Raw genomic sequence first — 25802 nt, 5'->3', positions numbered from 1 at the left:
GAGCCTCTCTCAATTCCTTGCCTGGGGTAGGAGTGGGAGAGGCGCCTGACGGGCGGCCCGCTGAGGATTCGCTGAGGCTTCTCCTGAGTCTGGTCGACGGGGCTGCGGGTGTCTTTTGCACTGGGCCTGGGCTGGTGGCCAAAGGGTGAGCCAGCGTGCAGGGGCTCAGCTGTGGGAGTTTTCGGCTGGCGAGAGGTGGGGAATTAGTCGAGGAGCCCTAACTTGTATAAAAGCAGAGTCCATTTAAAGTTGGGCTGGATAGCCTCTCTCTCATTGGTTAGGGGGCTTGGAAAAAAGACTCGGCGAGCTCTCCGCTGTGGTGCTGCCGCCGCCGCCGCCGCTGGAGTTGACTCTTCTGCTCGCACTGCGGCTGCAGCACAAACGTGACTTCCAACATTTTAAATTTATCTTTCCGTTTTCTTTTCCAAGATGTAACTACAGATCAGATACTAAGGACCTTCCCGTTTCGCTGATGTAGTTTTTGGAAGAAAAAGGGGGGGAGTGAAGGGCGTCGGTTTTTTTTTTCTCTTTTTTTTTTTGTGTCTGTTTTGTGTGTTTCGGGGGAAATTTTCCATTATGAGTGCTTTACTAAAGTGAAATTTTCTTGTTTGCTTCGTTCGTTTTTGGCTCTTTCTATTTTTTTCTTTTATCCTCAATTTTGGATTTATTTCAAGGCGAATCTGGCTTTGGGGGAAGAGGAAGAAAAGTCGGATTACAAGATCAACCACCACCACCAACAATAAAAACCACCAGGATATTTTTTTGCAAATTTCTGACGGCTTTAAATTCATGAAGCAATTGTTCCCTTCTGCAATCAGCATTTGGATCTCAGAATGAGCAAGGAAAGACCCAAGAGGAATATCATTCAGAAGAAATACGTAAGTGCTCTTAACAACACATCCTTTGGCTTGCAGTTGTGAGCAATGGTTGTGAATGTCAAGTTTATAGATAATTCTGCAGCTCAAGTGTTTTAAACATAGCGTCCGATAAGGCTGTTTCTTTCTTTTCCGAAAGAGCTTTTCAGGCAAAGTCGTGTCTGCCTAGTTTGGTTGAGAAAACAGACTGGTGTAGAGATACCTCAAGTGAATAAATTGACCTCGAATGACACAACATTTATGTAGTTTTAGATGAAAGGCAAGTGATTTTGGTGGAGGTTGGGGCTCTGTGTGTGGGGGGCCTGCGGTAATATAACTAAACTGCATTCTCTGGCGGATTTGGCCCCATATTGCACTTTGCATACAAATGAGCCTGCTATTGGTGTTATTTGGAAAATCGTGTAAGCTATGTGTGTTGGAAGCCCTTTAAGTTGCAATCCTGGGTCCGATTATAGCGATCTGTTGTACTGGCACATCCATTTAATATATGTGGTCATTTTGGCTTATCTAGTTTGCAACATAACCCAGTTGGGAATCATGTTACAGGGACTGCATTTATTGGTATTGACTTTAGTAATGAGGCTGATTTTGGTTTTGTTTAAAAAGAATTCGTGGTTTCTGGGTTTAGGGGAAAATAGAGCTAATGTTTTTAAGTATGTATGTATGTGAGTGAATGCATTTGTTGTTAATACAAATAATTTATTTTTGTTAATTGGGTTTGTGAAATTGGGTTGTAATAGTTAAATTTGTTTTGTGCATAGTATAGCAACGTTTTGCTTGGCATAGGGAGTGTTTTTGTTTTGTGAAGTGGCCTTTTTTTTTCTCTTAAGTTTTGGGGGGAGGGAGCAAAGAAGGGAACCAGGGGATTAACCAAATATGCACTCGAGTGATCCGGTGGTTAGCTGCATATGCTTAGAGCAAATAACTCATCCCCCCCCACCCAGCAAAAAGGCCCTCGAAGATAAAGAACAATGTGATCGTATAAGAAAGTTTTATATAACTAGAGTCGATAATTTGGTGTTAGTATTTTTCCCTTTCTGTGTAGAGTGTATAATGGGATATGACCTTCGGGGCAGTGGCTCTGTAAAAATATATATATTTAATGGAAAAACCTGAATTCCTCTTCCGGAGAGCTGATTCTAATCTAGACACGTAAACTTAACTGTGAAAGAAACACGAGATTAAATAATGAAGCTAAACTTACAAAGCTGCTCCACAAGCAATTTAAGAATTAAAATACATCCGCATTGCAGAGGGCTGGGTAGATCGCTAAGGACTAGTTTAAACTCGGTGTGTAGAAACTGCATGGGCAGAGCCTTGCTTTGGAGAGTCCGCCTTCCTAGAACATGTCTGTTTCTGATGTAGCCACAAAGGAGATGAGGTAGAACTTGGACAAGAACCCTCCACCCTATCCCGGACCTTGATAAGTTGGAGAGAACTGTGGGGTAGGCTTTTTTGTTGTTGCTGGTGGCCAGCGGATCCTGTCGGGTCCGGGCGTCTGGCCGCAAGCCGATGTGACCGCCGGTGGAGGCGCGAGGCAGAGCACGAGTTGCCGCTGCGGGAGCCGAGTCCGTGCTCACGCCGAGCTCCGGACTTGGCAGCGGGCGGGGAGGGTGAGCGGGGCCCGCGGCGGGCTGGGCCGGGGCCGGGGCGGCGGGCGCGCGGGCGGCCTGTAGGGGGCAGACTCCGGGCTGTGCTCTGGCCGGGCGGGTGGGTGGGGCCCGCGGGTAGCGCGGCGTGCAGACTCGGGGCGGGCCAGGCTGGTGAGTGCGGCCGAGGGGAGGCTGCCTCGGGCGCCCCCCGCCGCGTGCAAGGCTGAGCTTGGCCGCTCTGGCGTCTCCACGCCGCCCTGCCCCGCGGGCTCCAGCGCAGTCTCGAGAGCAACAGGTTAGGCAGGCGAGACGTCAGCGCGCCCCCTCCCCGCCCGCGGCCTTCCCCTGCCGTGCGCCTCTGCATCCCCCCCTCTCTCCGCCCCCTCCCCGCCCCCTGCCCCCAGTGGTTCTGGTTCCCCCCGCCCCCCCCAAGCAGCCGCGGTCTGTTGTCATTGTGACGTCACAAAGGGACGGCCCGGTGGAACCTTCCCTTCCTCCGTGATGTCAAAAGTCGGGCGGAAGGTTCCAGGCGCCGCCTGAGTGGAAGCTGCGGGAGCGGGACGTGGGAGGAGGAAGGGGGTGTGAAGGGTGCGACAAACCTCTACCTTCCGCTTTGAGGTGTTCCAAGTCCCACCAGGTGAGCATCGGGGAGCCTTTTACCTCTCACCGAGTGCCCTTGGACCTTCTTATACTACGTAGGGCTGGAGAGTAGGGAGGATTGGCCTTCTTAATGCAGGAGTATTAACAGTTTCAGGTCTTTTGATGGTGTGACATTAGTGTCCCCTCCTACCCCCAGACCCGTGTTAAAGAAAACGAAGGAAACTGCATTTAGGGAGCTTTTACTTTGAGGATGGAGTTGAACGAGGATTTTGTCATGTTGAGGCATGATGCCTTTGCAGTGCTATGGTACCTGTGAAGGGGATGGTGTTCAGCTATTGCTCTTTTGGAGGTTTTCACTGCCATTGGGGAAGGGCGGTCCTGTTAGCTCTGCTGTTGTTCATCTGCTCACCTATGGTATCATGGGGGACTCCGGAGACTGCAGGGCTGTACTCCAAAGAACACAGGACTCTTAAGTCTCCAGATGTACTGGATCTTAACAGAACAAATGGTTCATGGTGTGAGTCTCCACTTTTCTATAAAATGGAAAATGTCATAACTGCTTTTGTCACTTGACTAAATCATTGAGATAATGTGGGTGGAAGATGTAAAACAGTGTGCTGCTTTATATAGAAGGTGGCATTATTACTTAAGCTGGTGGAAGGCAGTAATGCTTTCTACAATTCCTCTCAAGAGCTTTAGCTGTCTACCATTGCCTCAGCAAAGAGTTTGAGAATGTGATTCGATGAGAAGCTTGAGACATTTGTGTTGTATTTCTTTTTTATATTTTGGTGTTTCAAGACAAGGTTTCTCTGTAGCTTTGGAGCCTGTCCTGTAACTTACTTGCTCTGTAGACCAGACTGGCCTCCAACTCACAGAGATCCGCCTGTCTCTGCCTCCCGAATGCTGGGATTAAAGTCGTGCACCACTACTCTGCACCACCACTGCCCAGCTATATTTTTTATTAAATGACATCCTTGAGAGCCTCATAAATTGAAACATAACCCTGTCATAATTGTATCGGGCACTGCTCCCACTACAGTACATTAAATAACTGGAAAAGGTTGCCTTCCACAGCCTCAGTTCACTTGGACAGTTGCATGTTTGCTCAGGGTGTTTTGTCTTTTGTATTATTCCTATAGTTGGTTATTCTTAGGAGATAATAACCAGGCCATTTGGTTTAGCTTGATACCAGATAAGAGCAGATACTCCAAAAACAAAGACCAGGTGGGTATTTAGGATGGCTTTAGCAGAATTTGTACCACTGGGCTGTAATTAATGTTTAAAATAGCATATGTTATGACATACTCATGTGGAAGTCTCAGGACAACTTTGTTGACTCTTTTTTTCTTTTATCTTTAATTGGCATTGAATTCAGATCTTAAGGCTTGTTTGGAAGACACATTCACCTTTACCTATGGAGCCATTTCCTTCAGCACCCCCTACAAATATGTTTTAAGGATTTAGTTTCCTGGACTTTTTTTGTTTGTTTGTTTGTTTGCTTTACTTTTGCTTGTTTGTTTTTTTTTTTTTATTTCCTTTGGAGAGCTTTTGGAGCTTGCCCTGGCACTCTGTAGACCAGGCTGGGCTGGAACTCACAGAGATCCACCTGCCTCTGCCTCTGGAGTGCTGGGATTAAAGGCCGATAATACCACCACCACCTGGCTAAGGATTTAATTTTCTAAATGCCTGTAACATTAGCACAGTTCAAGGTTATCTTTTGTTAAATAATATCCAGTTTGTCCATAAGCCCTCCTGTGCTACATAAAAAACTGTCTCAAACATCCCCTCAGGGATGTTTGTAGAATGCTTGCCTAGCATTTACCAGTTGCCAGGAAAACTGGGTCTGGTGGTGCCTATTGTAATCAGGAAGTTTAAGCAGGAGGATCAGGAGTCAAGTTAATTCTCTGCTACATAGCAAGTGTGAGGCCAGCAGCTGGGAATACAACCACTCCATGATCCCTGAAAGTGAAAGAGGTTGCTTTAAAAAGGTTAGAAATTGATTTTTACTACAATTTATAGTTGCAAACTAAAATCAAACAGTAGAAAGAAGTATACCAGGACAGGGGTGTTTAGCCCAGTACTGGAGTGTTTGCTTAGCATGGCTAATGTCCCAGGGGGGTTGATTTTTAGCACTAAAAAGTTCTAAGATTGCTTGGCATGGTTGGTACACACTTTTAACACCCAGTACTGGGGGGGAGGCAGAGAGTCCCACATGTATCTCAGATTGAGCCAACCTGGTCTACATAGCAAGTGCTAGGCCTGCCAGAGATACATAGGCCTGTGCCCCCCTCCAAACAAAACAAAACCCAAAATAGAACAAAAAAGTCAGCTTGCTTGCTTTTCCTTTGTTGAACAATCATTGTGATATTTTACAGCTGTTGGGGGGGGGGAGACTGAAGTTATCCAGTTGCCTTGTTTTTCCTTTTCTCACATTTGTATTGCTTTCTCTTTGTTTCTAGTGGTGGAAAGTTCTTCCCTTTCCCAAACAGTATAGGGTGGAGGTGATTTATTTTTTGCACAGTTTGGGGTGGAACTCAGGGTCTTACATGTGCTCAGAAAGCTGTGATACCAAGCACGATCTTAGTTCCAAGCAGAAGCATCTTTAAAAACTGTGGAATACAGACAATGAAGAAGCAATAGTCAGGTTCATAGTGTGTTAAATTTAAAATGAATATTACGTTTTTATTTTTTTTGGGTTGGTTTATTACCCTTTTTTTTTTAAAAAAGGGCTAATATCGCTACAGATACTTCTTGACAATCAAAAATTAGTTTTGCTTATTGTGTATGTGTGTGGGTATGTGGATGGTATGTCACACATGTACAGCTTGGAGTACAACTTGGAGGAGCTGAACCATCTAACTTCATGGGGTTATTAATTACCTGTTTGTGGGTTAATACTGGAGTTGAGTATTTGTAGCCCCTGGCCCAAATAGCCAGCTTTTGTAGTTTAAAAGTTAAGTGGATATTTTGCCTCCTAGTTTGGTTAGAACTGTCCCTCATACTGGTCTGTCTAGGGCACTGAGTCCTTTCTTAAGTAAGTGCCTTGATATTTAAACTTACTGACTTCAAAAGGAGGACATCTTTTGAAGTTTCTGACTGGTGCCTGTTCCATTAACAGTAGATCTGTCTTGAAAGGGGTGAAGGGAAAATTATATTAAGCCAAGTATATAAACACTTGGTAAAGGCTAAACTGGGATGTTTTGAATCTCTAACAAGTGTCTTGGGTCATGGTAGTATTCAGAATTAAGCTTTGGCCATTTTAATTAAAACTGTGTGCAGTGTTCAAATCCTACTGTTAATGGCCCAAGTCTCCCCAAACATTGTTGTGTCAGTTCTAACTAATCTCTACCTGCCTAGCCTCCTTGCCTGTAGGTGCAGAACATCCTGGTTATTACCCAAAGCCTCTGCCCAGTGGGTAGCTATGGGGTGTGCTTCTGTCCCCTTTGGCTTCCACCCAGAAGGCTTGCCAAGTGTCAGTTGTTTGTTCCCAAATCTGGTTATTCCAGTTGAGCTTATACTTGTAATTACAATTAAGTCTTATGTAAACCTTGAAATGACTGTGAAAACAGTTGGTTCAACTTTTAAGATGAATGCTTTGGAGACGATATGGTAAAAGTGCTAAAAGAATAAAAAGGATGTTAAATTAGTTGTAGGCTAGACACTTGATCTTCTGGATTCTTCATAACATAAACACTGCATTGCAAGTCATCCCTCTTTTTGGTGATAGTGGTGGTATTATGATGGGTTCAATAAAACATGTGGAACAAGTTCAAAATAAGACTGTACTTGGATGGGAAGATTAAGATCCCAACACTGGGAGGTTGAGACAGGATGCTTGTGATTGCAAGGATAGCATGAGCTATAGAGTGATACAATAAGTGTCTCAATAAGAAAAAAAAGTTTAGTACCTAAAAGTATTTTTTTTTTATCATCACATCACTTATTTTGTAACTTTCTTTTTAACAATCTCCTGTAGCTCAAGCTGCCCCAACTTACTGTGTAGTTAAAAGGTGACCTTGAACCCTTAATTTTCCTGCTTCTGCCTCCGAAGTGCTGGAGTTATAGGCTCCCATTGTTAAACTCAGCTAAAGTTTTGTGTTTTTTTTTAAATATATTCTGTGTGTCATTTGTGTGTGTAGTGTTTGGTGACAAGTGCCTTTACCCACTGAATCATTTTGTTGGTCAAAAGCTTGGTCATATAAGCAACTTTACTGTCTGTCCCACAAGATACCATGGAAGATCTCTTCCATTTCAAATCCTTAAGTGTACATGCATGTGTTGCTAAGGGAGCAAGCCACATGCATGCTTTTAATTTACTTTTGAGTCAAGGTATAGTCTATGCTGACCTCAAACTCATGGTCTTTTTTCTGTGATTCTAAGTTCTGACAGTACAGACATGGCTTTTCCTTTTTTAGTAAAGCTGAATGCCCTAAAAACCAGGGGCTGGAGAGATGGCTCAGAGGTTAAGAACACTGACTGCTCTTACAGAGGTCCTGTAAGGCTTGAAAACATCTATAATGAGATCTGTTGCCCTCGTATGGCATGTAGACACACACACACACACACACACACACACACACACACAGAGAGAGAGAGAGGCCTGAACTTCAGGAAACTCTTAAAAGTTTTTACTAAAGTTCTGATTCATTCTAAAACTCTTAAAATTGCAACTGCCCCGTTAGGAAGTGACTACTTGCTCTTTAGCTTCTGGTGCCATAATCTTGTCTGCTTTCAGTACTCCTGCCCCCCACCCCGAAATGTATGTTGTGTTATCTGCATTTGTATATGTCTCTGTGTGTGCTTGTGTACATATGCCCTCGCCATGGCACAAGTAGGGGTCAGAGATCAACTTGCAGAGGTATATTGTGTGGATCCTGGGGAATTGAAATCAGGTTATCAGGTGGAGGCAACACGCCTTTACCTATGGCTGAGCTATCTTTCCAGTTTAGGAAACACTTAAGACAGCCATAGAAGCCCTACTGTTAGTGAAAGCATTATGAAGAGAAGGCCCAGTCAATTCTGAAGTAGCCACCCACACTCATAGTTTACATAGCAAGGTCACATGAAGAAAAGGGGCTTTTGCGCCATTTTACAGACGAGAATACCAATGCCATATAATTTAAAGCTGTATGTCCTCCTGTGCTTTTCGGCTTAGGTGGAACAGATGCCAAATGACTGATCAGCACTACCCTGAAGGGAAGAACAGGTCATAAAAAGGGGCCTGTGAGCTACTGAGAGCAAGGTGTTGGCTAGTGTGCAGCATGCTTATGCTTGATTGTCTCTTCTAGATAGTTGAGCTATCTAGTTGAGTCTTTTTCTCAGCCTCTTCATTAGAGGATTAGAGGATCCTAGAGGGGAATGGTTGTTGGAGCCCTGTAGTTTTGTGGTTGTCCACCTACAGTGTACCTGAGGGCCATAATGGGCAGCAGTTCTCCAGGCTTCCAGGAACTACTTGCTGCCTCAGAGCTCTCATACATCACCTTTGATACCTTTCCTTGCACTTTGACTGTTGCTCCTGGCTTTGCTGTTTTGAAGACCATGAGTTCTGGAGGAAATTGTCCTTGATTCCCACCAGTGGGCCATCCATGAAACAGAATTGTCTAGATGTGTTAATGAGGCAACCTGAGTAATAGGTTCATTATAGCTAATTACTCATCCCAGTTATAAGGATTCCTGATTGACTGCATTAGAGAAGAACCGTACTGAAGTGTTCTTTTGTTACTACCTTTTTTGTTGTTTTGATTTTCTAGACGGGTTCTCTAGTTTTGAATGCTGTCTTGGAACTTGCTCAGTAGACCGGGCTGGCCTCGAACAGAAGTCCACATACCCCTGCCTCTCAACTGCTGGGATTAAAGGTGTACACCACCATTGCCTGTTTTGACATTGTAATCCTGTAGGTTCCACCCCAAACCTAGTCTTGGGATTACAGATGGGATTGCCAACCTAAATGGTATTTAAAATTCTAATTTAGTAAGTCAATCAAACTCTGCCACTAATGTAGGGAGGACTGAAATAGTTTAGATAGATAGCGATTTCTGTGAATACTAGAAAGTTAGTTGGACTGTTGTCCACACTCCAGGTGTGCTGGTGTTCTCTGAAAGGCGGGGCCCTCATCTGAGAAAATGCCCCCAATAAGATCAGGCTGTAGGCAAACCTGCAAGGGCATTTTCTGATTGATGGGGAGGGCCCAGCTCATTGTGGTTAGAGCTCCCTTGGGCTGGTGGTTCTGGTTTCTACAAGAAAGCAGATTGAGCAAGCCATGAAGAGTAAGCCAGGGAGCAGTGTACTCCTGGTCTCTGCATCAGTTAACTACCCTACTTGAGTTCTTGTCCTGGCTTTTGAGGCAATGATGAAGTGTAAGCCACATAAACTCTTTTTTAAGGTTGCTTTGGAGTTTCATCAGAGCATTGATAACCCTACCTAAGACATCAGGTAAGAAGGCACTTACTTCAGGTACACTATTCTTGAGTACACAAAGGGATTTTTTTAAATGATTTTTGGAGGTTGACTGTTGGTTAGATAGGGAGCAGTGAAAAGGATGGGTTGTGGGTATTGTATTGTTGTCAGTCCAGGAGATGACCCTCTGGCCTCCTGGAATAGATAGCAGCCAGGCATTTCTGTATTTCTGATGACTGAATTGGCCAGAGAATGTAGGAAGCCTTTTGACATCTATCTTATTGCTGTCTTAGAATCTGGGTTGTTCTTTCTCTGTTACGTTCTTTTGTTTGTTTGTTTTGAGGTAGGGTTTCTCTGTGTAGCTGTGGCTGTCCTGGAGCGAACTCTGTAGACCAGGCTAAACGGGCCTCAAACTCAGAGATGCTCTTGCCTCCCTAATGCTCGGATAAAAGGTGTACACCACCACCACCACCACCAGGCCTCCATTATGGTCTAATCACCATTTTTGAGAGATCCTCAATGGTTGACTCTTGGTTCTCATTTCTGCCAGCTATTAAATGTCTGGTGTCTGGTGCCAGGAGGAAATGAGAAGGATGAGTACTGAACATGTGTTTCTTGCATTTTTTTCCCTTCCATGGGTTTGCAGAAAGTCTGAGTGAATGCGCATTCTCTTAGGCAGCAGGGAGTTTGCTTTTTGTGTATGAGTTGTCATTACTAGTACATGAGCTTCAGTCATGAAGGGCCTTCTGTTTGGACAGGTCTGCTTTGACTATATAGGGCACTTAGTTTAGATAATGGACAAATTAGTTCCAGCTTTTATTTAACTTGGTTGTGTGACCCTGGACAGTTTCTAACATGGCTGAGTTCCTTCCTCATCTGGAACATTGTTGAGTGCACCTTACAGGCTGGGAGGGCCAGGGAGATTTTTTTTTGATGTGAAAGCACTTTGTAAACTGCATACTGCTGCACAAATGCTCAAGGTATTATTACACAGTTGGAAATCACCAACTTGGAGACATCATGCCTGCCAGCAACCTTCCTAGCTGACTCAGAAATAAATAAATCTAGTAAATTCAGAGTGAACAGTATATTTAGAGCAAGGTTTTAAAGATTAAAAGGTGATGTAATCATCACCCCTTCCATTCCCATTTTGCTTGTTGAATGTCTGTTGAATTAGGAAACATGACAATTAGATTAAAGAACCACATAATCTATGTTCACAAACGTGTTTAAAAGTATGGCTTGAAGGATTCCTTCCTTGAAACTGAAAATCTGATCATGATCCATCAGTGGCTATTGGTTGTCGTCTCCTGTATCAAGTGTGAACTAAGTTTGTCTTCAGTATTGAATAAAAACCCTTGTTTACACCATGCGCCTGCCACCATCCACTACACACATTCCTGGATTTAGTCAAGTCCAGCCACTAACTTTGCAAATTCTTATCTATACGTAGGTAAATGGATTTCCTGAGGAGTTCAGTATTCTCATGGACCTCCTGGCTAGACTGCCATCCTCCACCCACAACACTCTGGCTCTTAGTCTTCTGTACTGATAGTGTAGCACCCCTTCTAGGTCAAGGAATAGTTTGTGTGTCTCTTATGAGATGAGTTTTCTAAGTGATTGTGGGTGAGTGCTATGGATCAGTATACGGTTAGTACATGGAGAATTATTTTTGTGTTTTTTTTCTAGACAAAGTTTCTCTGTCCTGGAACTTGCTCTGTAGGCCAGGCTGACCTCATACTCAGAGAGATCCTACTGCCTCTGGGATTAAAGTCTGGGCTACCATTGCCCAGTTTGAATGAATGCCTGGAGGGAATTAGAAGTGGAAAAGGAGTTTCACTGATTAGAATTTCAGACTCCTGTTTTCAGCAGGGAACCTGCCTACCTACTGTTAAAAGAATGTCCCATACTCACACCTTGTGGACACAGCTGGCATGAAATGGAAGGTTTCTTCTGTTCTTGCATTTGAACAAGTCATAGTGACACACCTCTCTTTTCCAGGTGCATTCTTCGTCATCCATGGTAGTTGAAGTAATTGATTCATTTTCATGGGAAAATAAAAATTCATATGTAATCCCCATAGCTAATTATAAGCCAGTAACTTTTCCCCTTGTGAAAAATGGCTTTTCTGCTTCACATGAAATCATTTCAATCAGACAAGTACTCAAAGATAAAAATGACTGGAATTGCATACCAGATATTCCCCCATTTGTAGATGTATAGACTCACTCATCATGTGCTTTTTGAATTTGTCTTACCTCAGTAATTGAAATGGCGATTTATTAATTTTTAATGTCTGTAGGCATGCCATTGAAATGGGCTTCACTTGATCAGTTGCCTCTTTGGCTTTTTCACAGGGTTAGGGCTTTTGTTTTGTTTTTGTTTTTAAAATGATGTTTGTGTAGTACCTTGCTTTGTATGTACCCTTTGCACTTGAGATTTCTCAGAACTGCACCATATTTTCTGAGGAGGGGCTGTGCTAGAATGCATAATGCATTTAAGGCTATCTGATTTGTTTTACTTTTAAAATGAATATGAACTCTTGTAAGTAGTAAAGATATCAGTTGAGTTTTATTTTCTATTTTCTATTTTCTTGCCCTTTCTCAGGGCATTTAGGACTAAGATAAGAAATGTGGAAGCATCTTAACACAAAATTACTTTAGGGACACAATGTGTTTTTAGACAGAAGGGAAGCGGAGCTTGAATAGTCGTACATTTATGAGGTTCTTTCCTTTGTGAATCTGTGGGAGATAATTTAAATAATAAAATGACCTGGAATCATATTGTTTGTACTTTCCAGTACAGTCCTGTGTGTAGGGTGGCCTTTGCAACGTTCTTAGGGCCGAGTGTCATAGACTGATCAATTAAATAAATACAACTGATAGGTTTTTAGTATCTTGCTGTGTTTGCTCTCATCCTAAGAGAATTTATAGTGTTCTAGGGAGCAAGGGTGCAAAACATTGGGAAGAGAGAGAGTTCTAGCTTTGGGGTTGTGATGGTGAAGATCTTTCTTGGCTGTGACTTTGGGCAGATTGCTTTCCTTCTGAGTTATAGTAGGGAAAAAGCCTCCCATTCGAACGAGAGGGTAACAAAGGAAGTATCAGTGTCCAGACAAGAGTTAATCCAAGTCCTACAGGTCTGTGGGGTGCAGCTCTCCAAATTCAAGGTGGAAGAAAATATTTCTGGGTCATCTGCCATTACAGCACGTTCCAGTTGTTTGAGGAAGAGTGTGGAAATTAATTTGGCTACTTAGCATTCAGTCTTTCTCACTGAGGCTGCTTGCCTTTTCCTCCTTTAGTAACGGGATTGAATTTTTCTGTCTCCCGTGGTGTTTGTGAGATTGAGATAGAGTGGCAAGGAAGCAGCGTTTCTTTTTTGTTTGAGTCCTCTTGGAGCCACTGGTGGTGCTCCATACCTTTAATCCCTGGGAGAGAGAGGCAGGTGGAGTTCCAGGATAGCCAAGGCTACACAGAGAAACCCTATGGGGGGAAGAAGTGTCCTTGGATGAGCTTCACTTTCTTAGGTGGAATCTAACTCCCATTGGTTTTACCAGGCTGCTTCCTTTCGCATTCTTTTCCTGCCCAATGCAGAAAAGCTCCGTTTGTTGCAGATTGTAATGATGTCTTGATGTTAGATGATGAAAGAGCCAATATGAATGAATGAAAGCATTTAATAAGGAGTCATGGTCTGGGCTCCTAGTGAAATTAGTAGCACATGCTTTTCTTCTGCCTTGAAGGATTTTGGTTATGTTTTTCTGGCCATCAGTGGAGCTGTAACATCACATAGCTTAGCCCTTCACATATGCTTCATGACTCTATATGTGAGGTGAGGGATGGGGGGAGGGGAGGGGGTCCTCTGTGTAGCTCTGGCTGGAGTCCTGGAGCATGCTTTGCAGACCTGGCTGGCCTTGAACTTAGAGAACCAACCTTCAAGATTAAAGGGGAGTGAAACCACTATCTGTCGGAGGCCACTACTCTTAATGGCAACTGCACTGTATTTGGTGCCCATATACTGCAAGGATTGTGAGGAACAGAGTTAATTGCTGTGCAGTTAAGAATGCAGGAGTGTTGGTAGAAGGAACAGACCATCTTATTAGTGATCCTCCTTATTTCACTGGTTTTGTTGAACATTTGGGTCTATTTAGTTCTCAGCAGTTTACTTACTTGAGTTTCTAACTAGTTTTTTCTTAAAATAAGTTAATAAAAACCAACCAACCCCCTTGTAGCAGAAATAATAAAAACCCAGAGACATTGGAGTTCAGGCTGAAGATCAGAGAAGCAAAGCAGCAAAGAGTTCTTACTTCTACCAAGGCTGGGGTGATCCTCTCTCAGCGCGACTGTAGAGTGAATAACACTGCACTTTGTCTCCACCCACCTTATGTTCTTCTCTAGTGCTAGAATAAAAGTCATGTACCATCATTATCCAGCTTGCATGGCTAACTAGTATGGCTAGCTTAGTACTCTGATCTTCAGGCAAGCTTTATTTGTTAGATCATAAACAAAATATCACCACACCCCCCTCAAACCCAGGCCCTCTCTATGTAGATCCAGCTGGCCTGGAATTTAGAGATCACCTGCTTCTGCTTACCAAGGTATTGAATGTATGTGGTATCATTTCTGGCTGAATTACACTGTGTGTGTGTGTGTGTGTGTGTGTGTGTGTGTGTGTGTGTGTGTGACTGTGTGTGGTGTGTGTGTAGTTGTGGAGGTCAAAGGATAACTTGATTCTCCTGTGTGCTTTTCCACAGGGTGTTGAACTTAGGTGGTGGCATTTGCCTTTACCCAACTGTTACCCAGTAACAGACTAACAGAGCCTCCCTTTTCCTTTTTTTTTTCTGTAACTCAAGGGTTTGTCTGGAATGCTCCATCCTTTTCCTCAGCTTCATGGGCACTGGGAATGTAGGTGTTTGACAGTACTGTTTGCTTGCTGCTTGCCTTTTATTTCTGATATATTTTTGTATCAAAACGATATATAGTTTTATTTTTAATATATCTCTTACATGTTACATATACGCTGTCATCCCAGACATAATTCTTTTCCTTCAACCTGACTGAAGTGCAGTTTTGGCACACAAAAATAATATACAAGATTAAAGTACGGGCCATGGGCAAACAATTGCCCTCAAGCGAGCAGTTGTTTGGCACTGAGCAGCTTGAACTTTCTTCCCTCCCAATTGTGACAGGGTCTCTATGTAGCCATGCCTGGCCTGGAACTTGCTTTGTAGATCAGGCTGCCAGTTAGTTTTTGGAAAGAAGGTCTTTACCAGCCCAGGCCCATGGAAACTCACTACATAGCTCAGGCCGCCCCTCCAAACTCTCACTAAGCCCCCTTCAGAGCCTGGGTTTACAAGCATGAGCCACTACACCTGGATAGCTTTTAATTTTGATCAAAAAACTTTGCTCAGTAGTATTGGTATTGACACCCTGACAGAACTTCAGAACTTTAATCTGCAAGAATTTTAAAGACTCTCGGAAGTAATCCTTAGTGATGGTTATCTCCTGAGGGGGCAGAGATCAGATTTCTATTTAAACTCCAATGCAGTTTGTCACACCCCCCCCCCCTCCAGTGCAGGGGGCCAGGCAAGGCCTGGATTTAATAATGAACTTTTGAACTCCTTAGCTTGGTTGGTGTTAGTAATGAACCAATGTTTTAAGTCTTCTCAAACTACTGTTAGGATTCCAAGTTGCAGTCTGTCTGAAAGGTGGCTGACAGGAGTGAAAATAAAACCTCATTAAAGAAAAAACATGTTAGGCTTGAGATGGGCTCTGAGTCTGGGCTCTGGGCACACCTAAACCTTAGGCCAAGTCCCATGGTTGGAGAAATCAGGGAACACTTGCTTCTCATTGTCTTGGATTTACCACCTGTGAGTTAGTTGTGCAGAACTCTAACTTAGACCCACATAGCTTGATGATGCTATATGGAATTTTTGTCTAGATGAGTACTTGTACTCATAACTATTCTAATAAGATAACTTAAAAGTATTCTAATAAGATGGGTTTTCTTTTGGTGCTGGTGCTGGCAAACTGGAGAGCATCAAGAGTTTGGGGACTCTAAAGCCTATTTTATATATACATACATACATGCATATATATACATACATACATACATACATATATATAAATTTCTCTTTACTTTCTACTCTAATTAAGTGATGTCTAGCAGTCCCCAAACTGACATAGACTGAGATGGAACACATCCAGCCTTTTCCCCAACCCCTTCTTTCTTCCAGGGGACTTGCTGAAGTTGTCATGTTATTTCTTTGCAGAATTTTTTGGAGTAGTAGGCAAAGGTTCCTGGGAGTATAAAAATAACGATGATTCTTAGGAGTCAGTTTACCAGGAAAGGCCATTATTTTTGACTTGCAAAGCTCCTACAGCCAAACAGTGTTTGCTTACAGTTGTTTAATACACCTTAATGATACCTATTGTAAGAAGATGTTCTTTAACCCCCTTTGTACATGGAGACCATCCCTGAAAAGAACTGGTGATGTCACCATGGCCAGGCAAACAACTTGTTTTTCTGGACAGGCATATAGAAAGGCTTGGGGAAGTGATTTTCAAGGAATGGAGTGCTTTCTTTCCTGCTATCAACAGCAAATAATCCTCTGTGTTGAGCGTTAAAGATTTGTAATGCTGTTAAGTAGGAATGAGCTTTTGCAGTTCTTTTTTGTATCCAAATTACAAATTCAGAGTGGTTTTAAAGTTAATCTAGGGGACTTGTCAGAGTAGGCACCAAATGACTATATCGACAGGTAGACTCCCTGGTCTTTATTTTTAGCACTGATTACAACATCAGGAGTAATAGACTAAAGTTGCAGCTTAAAATATCTGTGTTAATTTAGGTCAGGGAACAACTTTCAGGAGTCCACTCTCCCTTCTACCCTGTGGGTCCTGGAAATCAAACTGTGGTTCTTCAGTCTCAGCTGAAGTGCTATCACCCGGGAAGCGGTATTTTGAGCCTTAAAGTTGTAGTTTTTGCTTGGGGGATGAAGTCCTAGTTTGCTTCTCTGTTGCTGAAAAAAAAAAAAACAACAAAAAGACTGACCAGAAACAACTGGGGGGGGGGGGGGAGTAGGGTAGGGGTGAAGAAAAGGGTTATTTGTCTTATCCAGCACAGGAGTGATCCTATCTGTTTTGCTTTGGTTTTTTTGCGACAGGGCTTCTCTGTAGCTTTGGAGCTTGTCTTTGGAACTCATTCTGTAGACCAGGGATCACAGAGATCTGTCCGTCTCTGTATCCCCAGTGCTGGGATTAATGGCACTACCACCACTACCACTCATCAAGTGATCCTATCTCAACCTTCCTAGTAGCCTGGAGTGTAGGTATGTTACTGAGCCTGGGTGTCACAGTTTTGCGTTTATATTTATTATCTTTTGTTGCTGAGGATGAAATCCAGAGTTTGCCATTTGCTGGATGAGCGCTTCTATCATGGAACTACAACCCAACTTCCTTCTTCCTTTTCTTAGGCTTTCTTGTGGCTTGGAGCATGAACGTGTGGTTCTTTTCCCTCTACCTCTTGAATGCTGGAATTACAGACATGTGATGTGTTGTTGGGGGTGGAACTCAGGGGATTCTTGCTTGCATTCTGTCACCTGAACTACCCTCATCCCCTTGTCACCTGCCCAGAACTTTCAGTGTCCAGCAGCTGACCTTTGCTTGCTATATCTTAAAAAACCGTCAGGTCTTTCTTAAGCATTTCTTATAATTGTCTTGTACACAGTTGTGGGCAGTCTTGGTCCTATCCCCATGTTTGTGGTATTTTAAACTGTGATGAGGCATTTCATTCTTCCCCTATGTAATTTTGGATGTAAGTGTAATGTCTTTTAAAAACAATTCTGTGGTTTGTTAGTATATTCATAGAGTTATACAACTATCACCATGGTCAGTTTTAGAACATTTCAGAACTCCACAAAGAAATCCACACCAGTGGTGCTCACTTCCTTCTTACCCAGTTTCCCAGCCTCTGACAGCCACTCTAACTCTGAGGATTTTCTCCCCCTGGATACCGACACAAATGGATTAATAAAATATGTGGCTTTTTGTGATGGACTGCCTTCTTTCATGTAACACACCGTTTTAGTATGTTTCAGTTTTTATTTAAGGCATGTATACCACATGTTGCTTATTCAGCTTTGCTGATTAGTGGTGTGTGTTTCACAAACTAGGTAGCCCTGGGAAGAGTAGTCAACTGAAGAATTGCCTCCATCAGATTGGTCTTTGAGTGCATTTGTGGTATTTCCTTGGTAATTTATTAGTGAAGGCTTAGTCCAGTGTGAGCAGTCTCCATTTCTGGGCAGGTGGTTATGGGAGATACAGGAAAGGTAGCCAACCAGGAGCCTGAGACCGTTCCTCATGCATTGGCTTTCCTAGCAGATAGTCTATATCCTGTAAACTAACATAAACCCTTTCCTCTCTCAAGTTGGTTTTGGTCAGTGTTTATTATAGCATCAGAAATGAGACTAGAATACCAGCCATCCTTTTATTGACAATATGGAAACAGGATTGCATTTGTTAGAAAATGGTTACAAACCAGTACAGATGCCCATTGTCACTATATTTACTGTAGTTAGGTTGTTTGTGCACTGGGCTTGTTCAGTGGGGTCCTCTTCTGATTGGGGTCCTCTTCTGATTGGGGTCCTCTTCTGATTGGGGTCCTCTTCTGATTGCAACCGTCATAGCCTCTCTTCTCTGCCCATTTGTAAACTAATGCCATTCACATATTTGTGTGGGAGCCATGGATTTCACTTGCTTGGTGGTGTTAATGGTTCATTATAAGATGATTTGCTTCTTTTGGCTGTAGTAGGTTTTCAAATGAGTCTTCACCGTAGTGTATCTCAAATAACTGGTGTTTCAGGGCTTGGTTCCTGTGTGTGGTTCTGCTTCCGGAGAACTGCTGAAGGACTGCTGCTCTCTGCTCCCCCACACAGGCTTTGCCTCAGTCCCCCTCCCCCTCTTCTCCCACACTCCCCCTTTCCTTGCTCTGTAGACCAGTCTGGTCTTAGAGAGACCCTTCCTGCCTCTGCTTCCTGAGTTCTGGGATTAAAGGTGTGTGCTACAATAGTTGATTTTACTTTTTCCTAACTCCATGCTGAGGTTACAGACATAAGCCATCACACTTGTTTCAGCTTTACGTTTTGTAGTTATCTCTGCTAATATTGTTTGTAAAAGTACTTTGGGGTTAAGCATTGACTATTTACCCATAAATTTTCCCTGGGGGAGAAAAATTATTTTTAGGTGTGTGTCTCTTTGAAACCGACTCTAATGTAGTTCAAGCTGGCTTCAGTTTACTGTGTTTTCTTTTGCTACCCTTAAACAGGCCTTCCTGCCTCTACCTCCAAATGCTGAGATTAAAGGTTGAATAGGCCTGTTTTTCTTGCCACTTCCAGGCTAGTTAAAAACACTGACAAGTGATATTTATGATGAATGTAAAATGGAAGGTCTTTGAAGAGGCCTGGAATAGAATTCTTTCTTAATTTTATGTATGTGGGTTTTTTGATTGCATATATGAGTGCCGAATGTGTGTATACTTGGTACCTGCAGAGGCCAGAAGAGGGCATCAACTTTCCTAGGACCCAAGTGACAGTTGTTAGCTGCTATATGGTTGCTGGGATTGAACAACGATTCTTTGGAAGAGCAGCCAGAGCTTTTAACTAGTATGCCACCTCTCCAGCCCCTGTATTTCCTTCTGATATTTTTTTCTGACTTGTCAGATTTATTCTTCATACAGTGGTGTGAAATTGTTTAGGTAGTGTAGTTGCTTACTGAGTCAGGCTGGTTTTGCTTGTTTTTAAGCATACAAGAGAAGTGGAGGGGGGAATTTGCAGACACCCCCCAGGGGGTTGGGTGGCATTCTGTGATGGTGGAAGGTGTCTGTGTACATTGAGCTGAGGGTGTCTACACTCTTCCTCAGGATTCTTGTTAATGGGAAGCCAAACATCAATGTGTCTGTGTTTGTAATGTTATGTCTTATACAGCGTTGAAGTTCATTGTCAAGAACACTTTCACACACTCCTGTTTTTCTAGAATGACTATAATTGAGTCCTGTCCGAAGACCATTAATTTAGCTTATCTATTATTAGGTACCCACTTCAACTTAGAAGTTATGTGTGGCCTTGGGTATTTGTGTGTCTAAGAACTTTGCATTAACTGGAAATGTGTTCTGTGCTGCTTTTGTGTGTTGTACCTATATACATATGTAGTTGTGTCATTTGGAAAGCAATTGCCACAACCCTCCCATAAAATTAAAATTGCTTATTAGAGCTAATTTTAGAATTGAGTTAGAACTGCCCTATAATGTAATGCAGAATATTTCCCAATAATGCCTAGGTTAACAATGATAGTCTTGCTGTATTGTGCAAAAAAGGCTTCTGTTCAGACCCAGCTGGGTTTCAGGCTTAATTCATTGCTCTATGGTGGGATCACCACAGCTGCTGTGGGGCCTTTACAAATGCAAAAAAGCTGTCAGTGTTTGTTTCATCAGCTGCATAAGTGATGAGGCCAAGTTGAGGAATCCATTCCAGTGCGCAGTGTGCAGGCTGTAGCCATCATTGTTTACAGAATTAGTGTGCTGGAGCTTTAAAATAGTTGGCACATCATCTGCCCTTTGAGAGCACAAGACCAACAAAACTAGTTGGTTGTCCTTGTGCTTGCCGATCCCAGTTCTAGCACTTGTCTTTTCTCTGGTCTGTTCTAGGACTTAACCTCTTTTGATGACATTGGAGTGCTAAATTCTTACCCTCACTTAAAAGGCATTTATTGAGAATTCTGCACTTGATTTGAGTTCTAGCCTCAATCACCCTTGTAGATCCAAATAGGTATGACTGTCAGCTGAAATTTAAATAGCAACCCAGATTTGGTTTTGAGATTGAGTTTGTGAAGTGATACTGCTTTGAGAATTGCTCTCTTTTTAGCACTCCAGGAAGTTAGACTCACTTCTTGACAACAGATCCACTGGGTAGACCCTTTATAGTCAATTGAAGGGTTCTTAGTATAAGCTGACTTCTTCCTAAATCCTGGCATAGGATGCACGCCCAATTTTTGTTTACCAGGCTTAGGGACCAGTTTCCTTGGTATTTCAGATGACCATAGACTCAATTTCCTGACTCCTCGTGTTCCTGTACCTCTGCCCCATGCTGACCCGAAACTTATGCAGTCTTGATTGGCTTTGGGTTTGATATCGACCAGCCCTTTCCGAATGAGATTATAGGAACAGGCATAGGAGTCACCACCATTCATTGCTCCTTATTTGCTGTTTTGTTTTTTCCTTCCTGTGTCGTTGGGGTTGAACCTAGGATTTCATACATGCCAGGCGTGCTTTAATTCCTCCTTTCATTTAGGTCTCAATAATCTTTGTAAAATAGGGTTAGGGTTAAAGGAAATGTAGACAGTCATGGCTAGTCCACCTCTATCGTGGTTAAATAAGGATCAGGATACAACAAATAGGCCGAATAGATGTTTACTCAGGGAGAAATAACTTACAACCTAGACAGATGAACACCAGGAAATTCCACCCATCCTCTCCTGTCCGAGTCACACCAGCAAGAGAGCTTTTCCCAGCTCTCCCTCCAACTTCCTTCAACAGGTCACTTCCGCCCATGGCTCCACCCCCTAATGGGCGTGGTCAGTGCCACAGAAGGACTATCTCACTACACACCCCAACTGTCAGAGTATTTTAAGTCTCCTAGTTAGCCATCTAGGATGAATGACTGTGTTTTCTTATTCCTAGTTGGAAAGGCCACAAAGTACTCTCCCATAACCATAAGAAAGATTTGCCAAAGTTGAGGGACTCCAAATGAAAGGTCAATACCAATCACTTTTATCTCCAATAACGGTCACTTGTGCTTGTTAAGTCTGGGCTATACCAAGACTTTTGGGAAGAAGTCACTAGACACTGTTGATTCCTTCAGTTGACCAAGGGAGCAACCTGTTTGTGCAGTGGGTTTTCCTATAGCCAAGAAGTGACCCTAACTTCTGGATTTCCCGAGCACAGAACACCTTAATCCTTTGACCTTAGGAAGTGTTTGAAGCCCAAGAAGACAAATGGGGATGATGAATTCCATGTGGCATGCTTATTAAGCAGGATTTGAAGATCCTATCTTTACTTGGCCTTAAAAAATTCCTTAGGATGGTCCTGGAAAATTATTTGTCTCTACCTTTATTTTTCCCAACACCCTCTTCTTGTGTGCTCACTTTGAAACAGCATTAATTAAAAGGAAAACTAAGCAGTGAAGGCCACATACATTTCTCCCCTAGGGGAAGGACTAATTTACAGGGCCTCATCAGGAAGCAGTGATTTCCTGGTCATTCTCTCCCCTGTGCAGCCTTTGGTTATATCTTTGGGTTCAGGATTCTTTTTTTTTTTTTTTTAAAGATTTATTTATTAGATTATGTATAGTGTTCTGTCTGCATGTATGTCTTCAGGCCAGAAGAGGGCACCAGATCTCATTACAGATGGTTGTGAGCCACCATGTGGTTGCTGGGGCTTGAACTCAGGACCTCTCGAAGACCAGCTAAGCCATCTCTCCAGGCCCAGGATCAGGACTCTTATGAAAAGCCCCTACTGCTTTTCTTTTATTTTTTGAGTCATTTTGAAAAGTTGTACGTCTTTGCATTAAGTCTTCTGGTTATGTGAGCAACAGTTTTGTTTTGTGTGTGCACACGTGCATGCTTACACACATGTTCTGATAAGTGGGCAGTGTCTTCTCATGAGCCCAGGAGCTCTCCCTAGTAGCTTGCTTCCCTGAAAATGTGCTACTACAAATGACAACCGCTGTGTCTCAGTTCCTTTTGTCCAGAGTTTTGTGAAGTGAGACGAACCTTCCTGTTGAAGTGCTCTACAGCATTTTAACTGTTCTGCACCCTAGAGGCATTTTCCTCCATGGTGCTTCAGTGCTGCTTTCTTACCGCTGCTTTGACTGCCATGCTCTTACAGCTTGCTGGATGGCAAACCTTGTATCTTTCTCAGCTGTAGGGAGAAATGGTAAATTCAGTACTCTGCTCAAAAACCATAGTACACAGAAACTGCTTCTGGGCTCCGGGAGTGGTACTCCTTTGTTAAGTCTCCTGACACCAACACAAGAGAGCAGCCCGTTTGTACTTACACTTTTCCCAAGTGAAATAAGTAGGTGGAGGTCACTCACCTGGCAAAGAGCTCGAACATGAACTAGCTGACTGTAGACATCCAGTTGGGTGCTGAATAGGGAAGTGTGGTACTCCCTGGAGAGACATGGGCTATAAAATAGTTCATTTACAAAGCTGTTAAGAATCAGGTTTTAAACTATGGTACACAGTAAATGAGCTTGGAAGTATGCTGATGATTCCAGTGAATTTTCTGGTTGTCACAAGCCACGCTGTTGAAATGCCTCCCAAAAGGTCTTCAAATACAGTTCAGTGCCTAGCTTTCCAACTTGGTTGTGCTAGTGAAGATCTTATGAATGTGTCCCAGCCATGAAACTCCCATGCTCTTTCAGTCTCCATGTACTTGGACATGTGATTGAGTGGCTGTTCTTGGGCTGTGTGCACACTGATCCCAAGGCCTGTGCATTTTATGTACACCGTGAGGGTTGTGGTTGATTCTTGGGCCTGAGAATAAACTGCAATTCATTGAGTTCTGTGGGAGGGAGGTAAGCTGGTTCCTTGAGATGAATGTTGGTCGCTTTTCAGAGCGCTACTGGGTTAGAATGTCAAAGTTTTTTATTTTTATTTATTTATTTATTTATTTTTGGGACATGGCATCTGTGCTACAGTCTTGTCTGTTCTGGAACTCTTGTAAGACCATTCTGGCCTTGAACTCACAGAGATCCACCTGCCTCTGTCTGCCAGTCAATAGGATTAAAGACATGTGCAACCATGTCCAGCTGAACCATTAGTTTTATCCTACCCCTCCTCAGAGGGGGATGTTTAGAGGTTATATATAAAATACAGAATCCTTCCTACCTGAGAGAATGGCTGGCTAGTGGATAATACTGGGACACCGGTTTCTAAGGAGCCTTTTTACTAGAAATTGGTACTGGCCACTTCTTTTCTCTCTGGAAAAACCAGCACTTAAATGCATAAACTTAAAACCCTCTCATCTCGGACAGCATCTCTGACTTAAATTAGCTTTCTGTAAAGGAACAGAGGTAAGTTTTTTTCTTAATAGCTTTCAAAACACAACTGAAAAGCTCATCTCTGAACTTTCAGCTGTTGACGGTGGTAGTTATCCTGCTCCTGCTAATAGAAAATAAAAGTTCATTTGCCACAGTGATTGTCATTTCCTTCTTAGGAGTGCAGCTTAGCTCCAGGACTTCATTTAGTCAGGGGAAAATGGTTGCTACCTCCCTGTTAAGCGGCTTTCCATTATCCAGTTGTGGCAGAAAGACTGTTGGGGAGGCCTGGGGAGATGGGGGTCACATAAAGGAAGACTAAGACGGGCTGCTACAGAATGTGTTCTATCTGAAAGCCTGTGTGGAGAGGATGGTGGCTTTAGAAAAGAGTGAAGTAGGAGGGGGCAGCAGTCACTGAAGCATGACAAGCCTCCAAAGGCCCCTGGGACTGGGACACAAAAAAGGGAGCTTTTTGCAGCTCTTTCACATGCACACGTATCCCTCAGCTCCATCCATTCTCCCCCGCTGTTTTGTAAATCTCCCAGTTGGAAATTTCTAACCTGGGAGAGCTTCTTCCCGGGCTTCACTTGGCAGAATGCTCACACGCAGCTGCAAAGAATTTGCTTTTCCTTTTCACAGCATCTCTCCTGTAAAAGCATTAGCGAGACTACAAAACAAAATAAAAACTTGAGGATTTTTCAGAAGTGGAAGCCAAGCTTAATTAAAGTCAAGGAAGTTGGGGGCTATAACTCTTTGTGAAGCCTCTTAAAGTCAGATGCGAGCGTGTGCCAGTGGAAGGCAAGGTGGGAAATACCCGTGGCTGTTCTTTGTTAGGAAATTTAAAGGCCTGCTTGTCGGGTATGCTTGTGGGATAGTCTAGAGTTTATCAAGAGATGTGCGGAGCTATCATCTATCCTCAGAATATTTACTAGCTGGTCAGTAGTGGTTGGAGGAAGACTGCCCACAAGTAGCTTTGTGTTTCCCGCCCTCTATCTAAATCCTCCTATTTGGCTCCACCCTTGATTTGACCAAACCTGGAAAAGTTCTAATAAAACGGAGTTTTCTACCTGCTAACTTCCATTTAACTTTGGATTTACCTCCCCTGCAATGGTAGTGAGGCCTGTGGTCGGCATGCTTTGCTCTCTGTACCAGTGTTCCTAGGCTGGCCTCAAACTAGTAATTCTCCTGCCTCTCGGTGCTGGCATTTAGTATGTATGTGCCACCATGCCCAGGCGTTTAGATTCCTTTTTTATTTTTTATTTTTTTAATAGATCTGTTAATATTTGTGGGTGCTTGAGTCCTTTATTTTGGAAGCCGGTTTCTTTATCTAATAAGAGATTACATAGTTCATTAGGTCCAGAGGACTTTAATGGGCAGGAGGTGGAGCTTAATGGTAGAGAGCCTAAGTAGCACATACACCCCAGAGACCAGTTCCCTGAACTAACATAAAAGAAGACACTTTACTGGACATTAGGTTTCTGATAAGACAACATCAGAAAATGGTGTGAACTGCCTGGAGTTTAGTTTTGCCATGAAATCGATTAATATTACTAACTTCAATTTCTTTTCTGTTTTCTGAATAAATATTAGTGGCTGGAACTTCAACATAAGGATTATACAGTAATCCTTTCTTTCTGTGTAGATCAGCGTCCTTGTACCTGAAAATAATTTTTTGGAATCTATATTTGATCATATTTGTAAGTACAAAAAAAAAATGTAGTGGGGCTGGAGAGAAGGCTCAGTGATTGAGAGCACTGGCTGCTTTATTCTAGAGGACCTGGGTTTGATTGCCAGGACATGCATGGCAGCTCACACCTGTCTGACACTCCAGTCCCAGGGCTTCTGGCATGCTCACACAAACAAACATTCATTGATAGACATTAAATTGACTTATTTATTCTACACCAGCACTGTATTAAGAGTTGCATCCCCAGCCCTAGTATGTGTTTTCTTGTTCGTAGGTTACTCACTGAGTCTTCTTTTCCTCATGTCTTCCCCAACCAGAGCATCTCTTCATTCATTGAGAGATTGTGTTCCTAATGACATGTGGTGCTTTTCAAAGCAGGAGCTGCAGAATCATTCTCTTACAATGTAAGCATGTCAAAAACCATTGTGAGTGCCTGGCCTAATGCAAAGCCCCTTTCGAGGACCCTTTAGTTATGAAGTCTGGTGTCTTAGTTGTGTGTAATATAGTTAGTGTTCATGTACATTTCCTAGCATTCTGTGTTATCTCACTGACCCTACCCAAGGGAATTT

At 43.0% G+C, this 25802-nt stretch overlaps 1 protein-coding gene across 3 annotated transcripts in view; it reads left to right on the top strand.

Annotated features, from left to right (window-relative positions):
• The window catches only part of Jarid2 (jumonji and AT-rich interaction domain containing 2), a 179668-nt gene that overhangs the window by 1318 nt on the left and 152548 nt on the right, over positions 1–25802 (top strand). For 2 of the 3 annotated variants that reach the window (XM_051194355.1, XM_051194354.1), the window contains exon 2: positions 675–878. In XM_051194355.1, the coding sequence (XP_051050312.1) occupies positions 834–878 (45 nt within the window). In that variant the 5' untranslated portion in view covers positions 675–833. Of the gene's footprint in view, positions 1–213; positions 879–25802 lie in introns of those variants that run through there. The other variant, XM_051194353.1, reaches the window with a different exon arrangement.

The sequence above is a fragment of the Phodopus roborovskii genome, unplaced genomic scaffold (genome assembly GCF_943737965.1).
Source record: "Phodopus roborovskii unplaced genomic scaffold, PHOROB, whole genome shotgun sequence".
Classification (NCBI taxonomy): domain Eukaryota; kingdom Metazoa; phylum Chordata; class Mammalia; order Rodentia; family Cricetidae; genus Phodopus; species Phodopus roborovskii.
The sequence above is the reverse complement of the archived record's forward strand: the minus strand, read 5'-3'. Positions and strand labels throughout refer to the sequence as shown.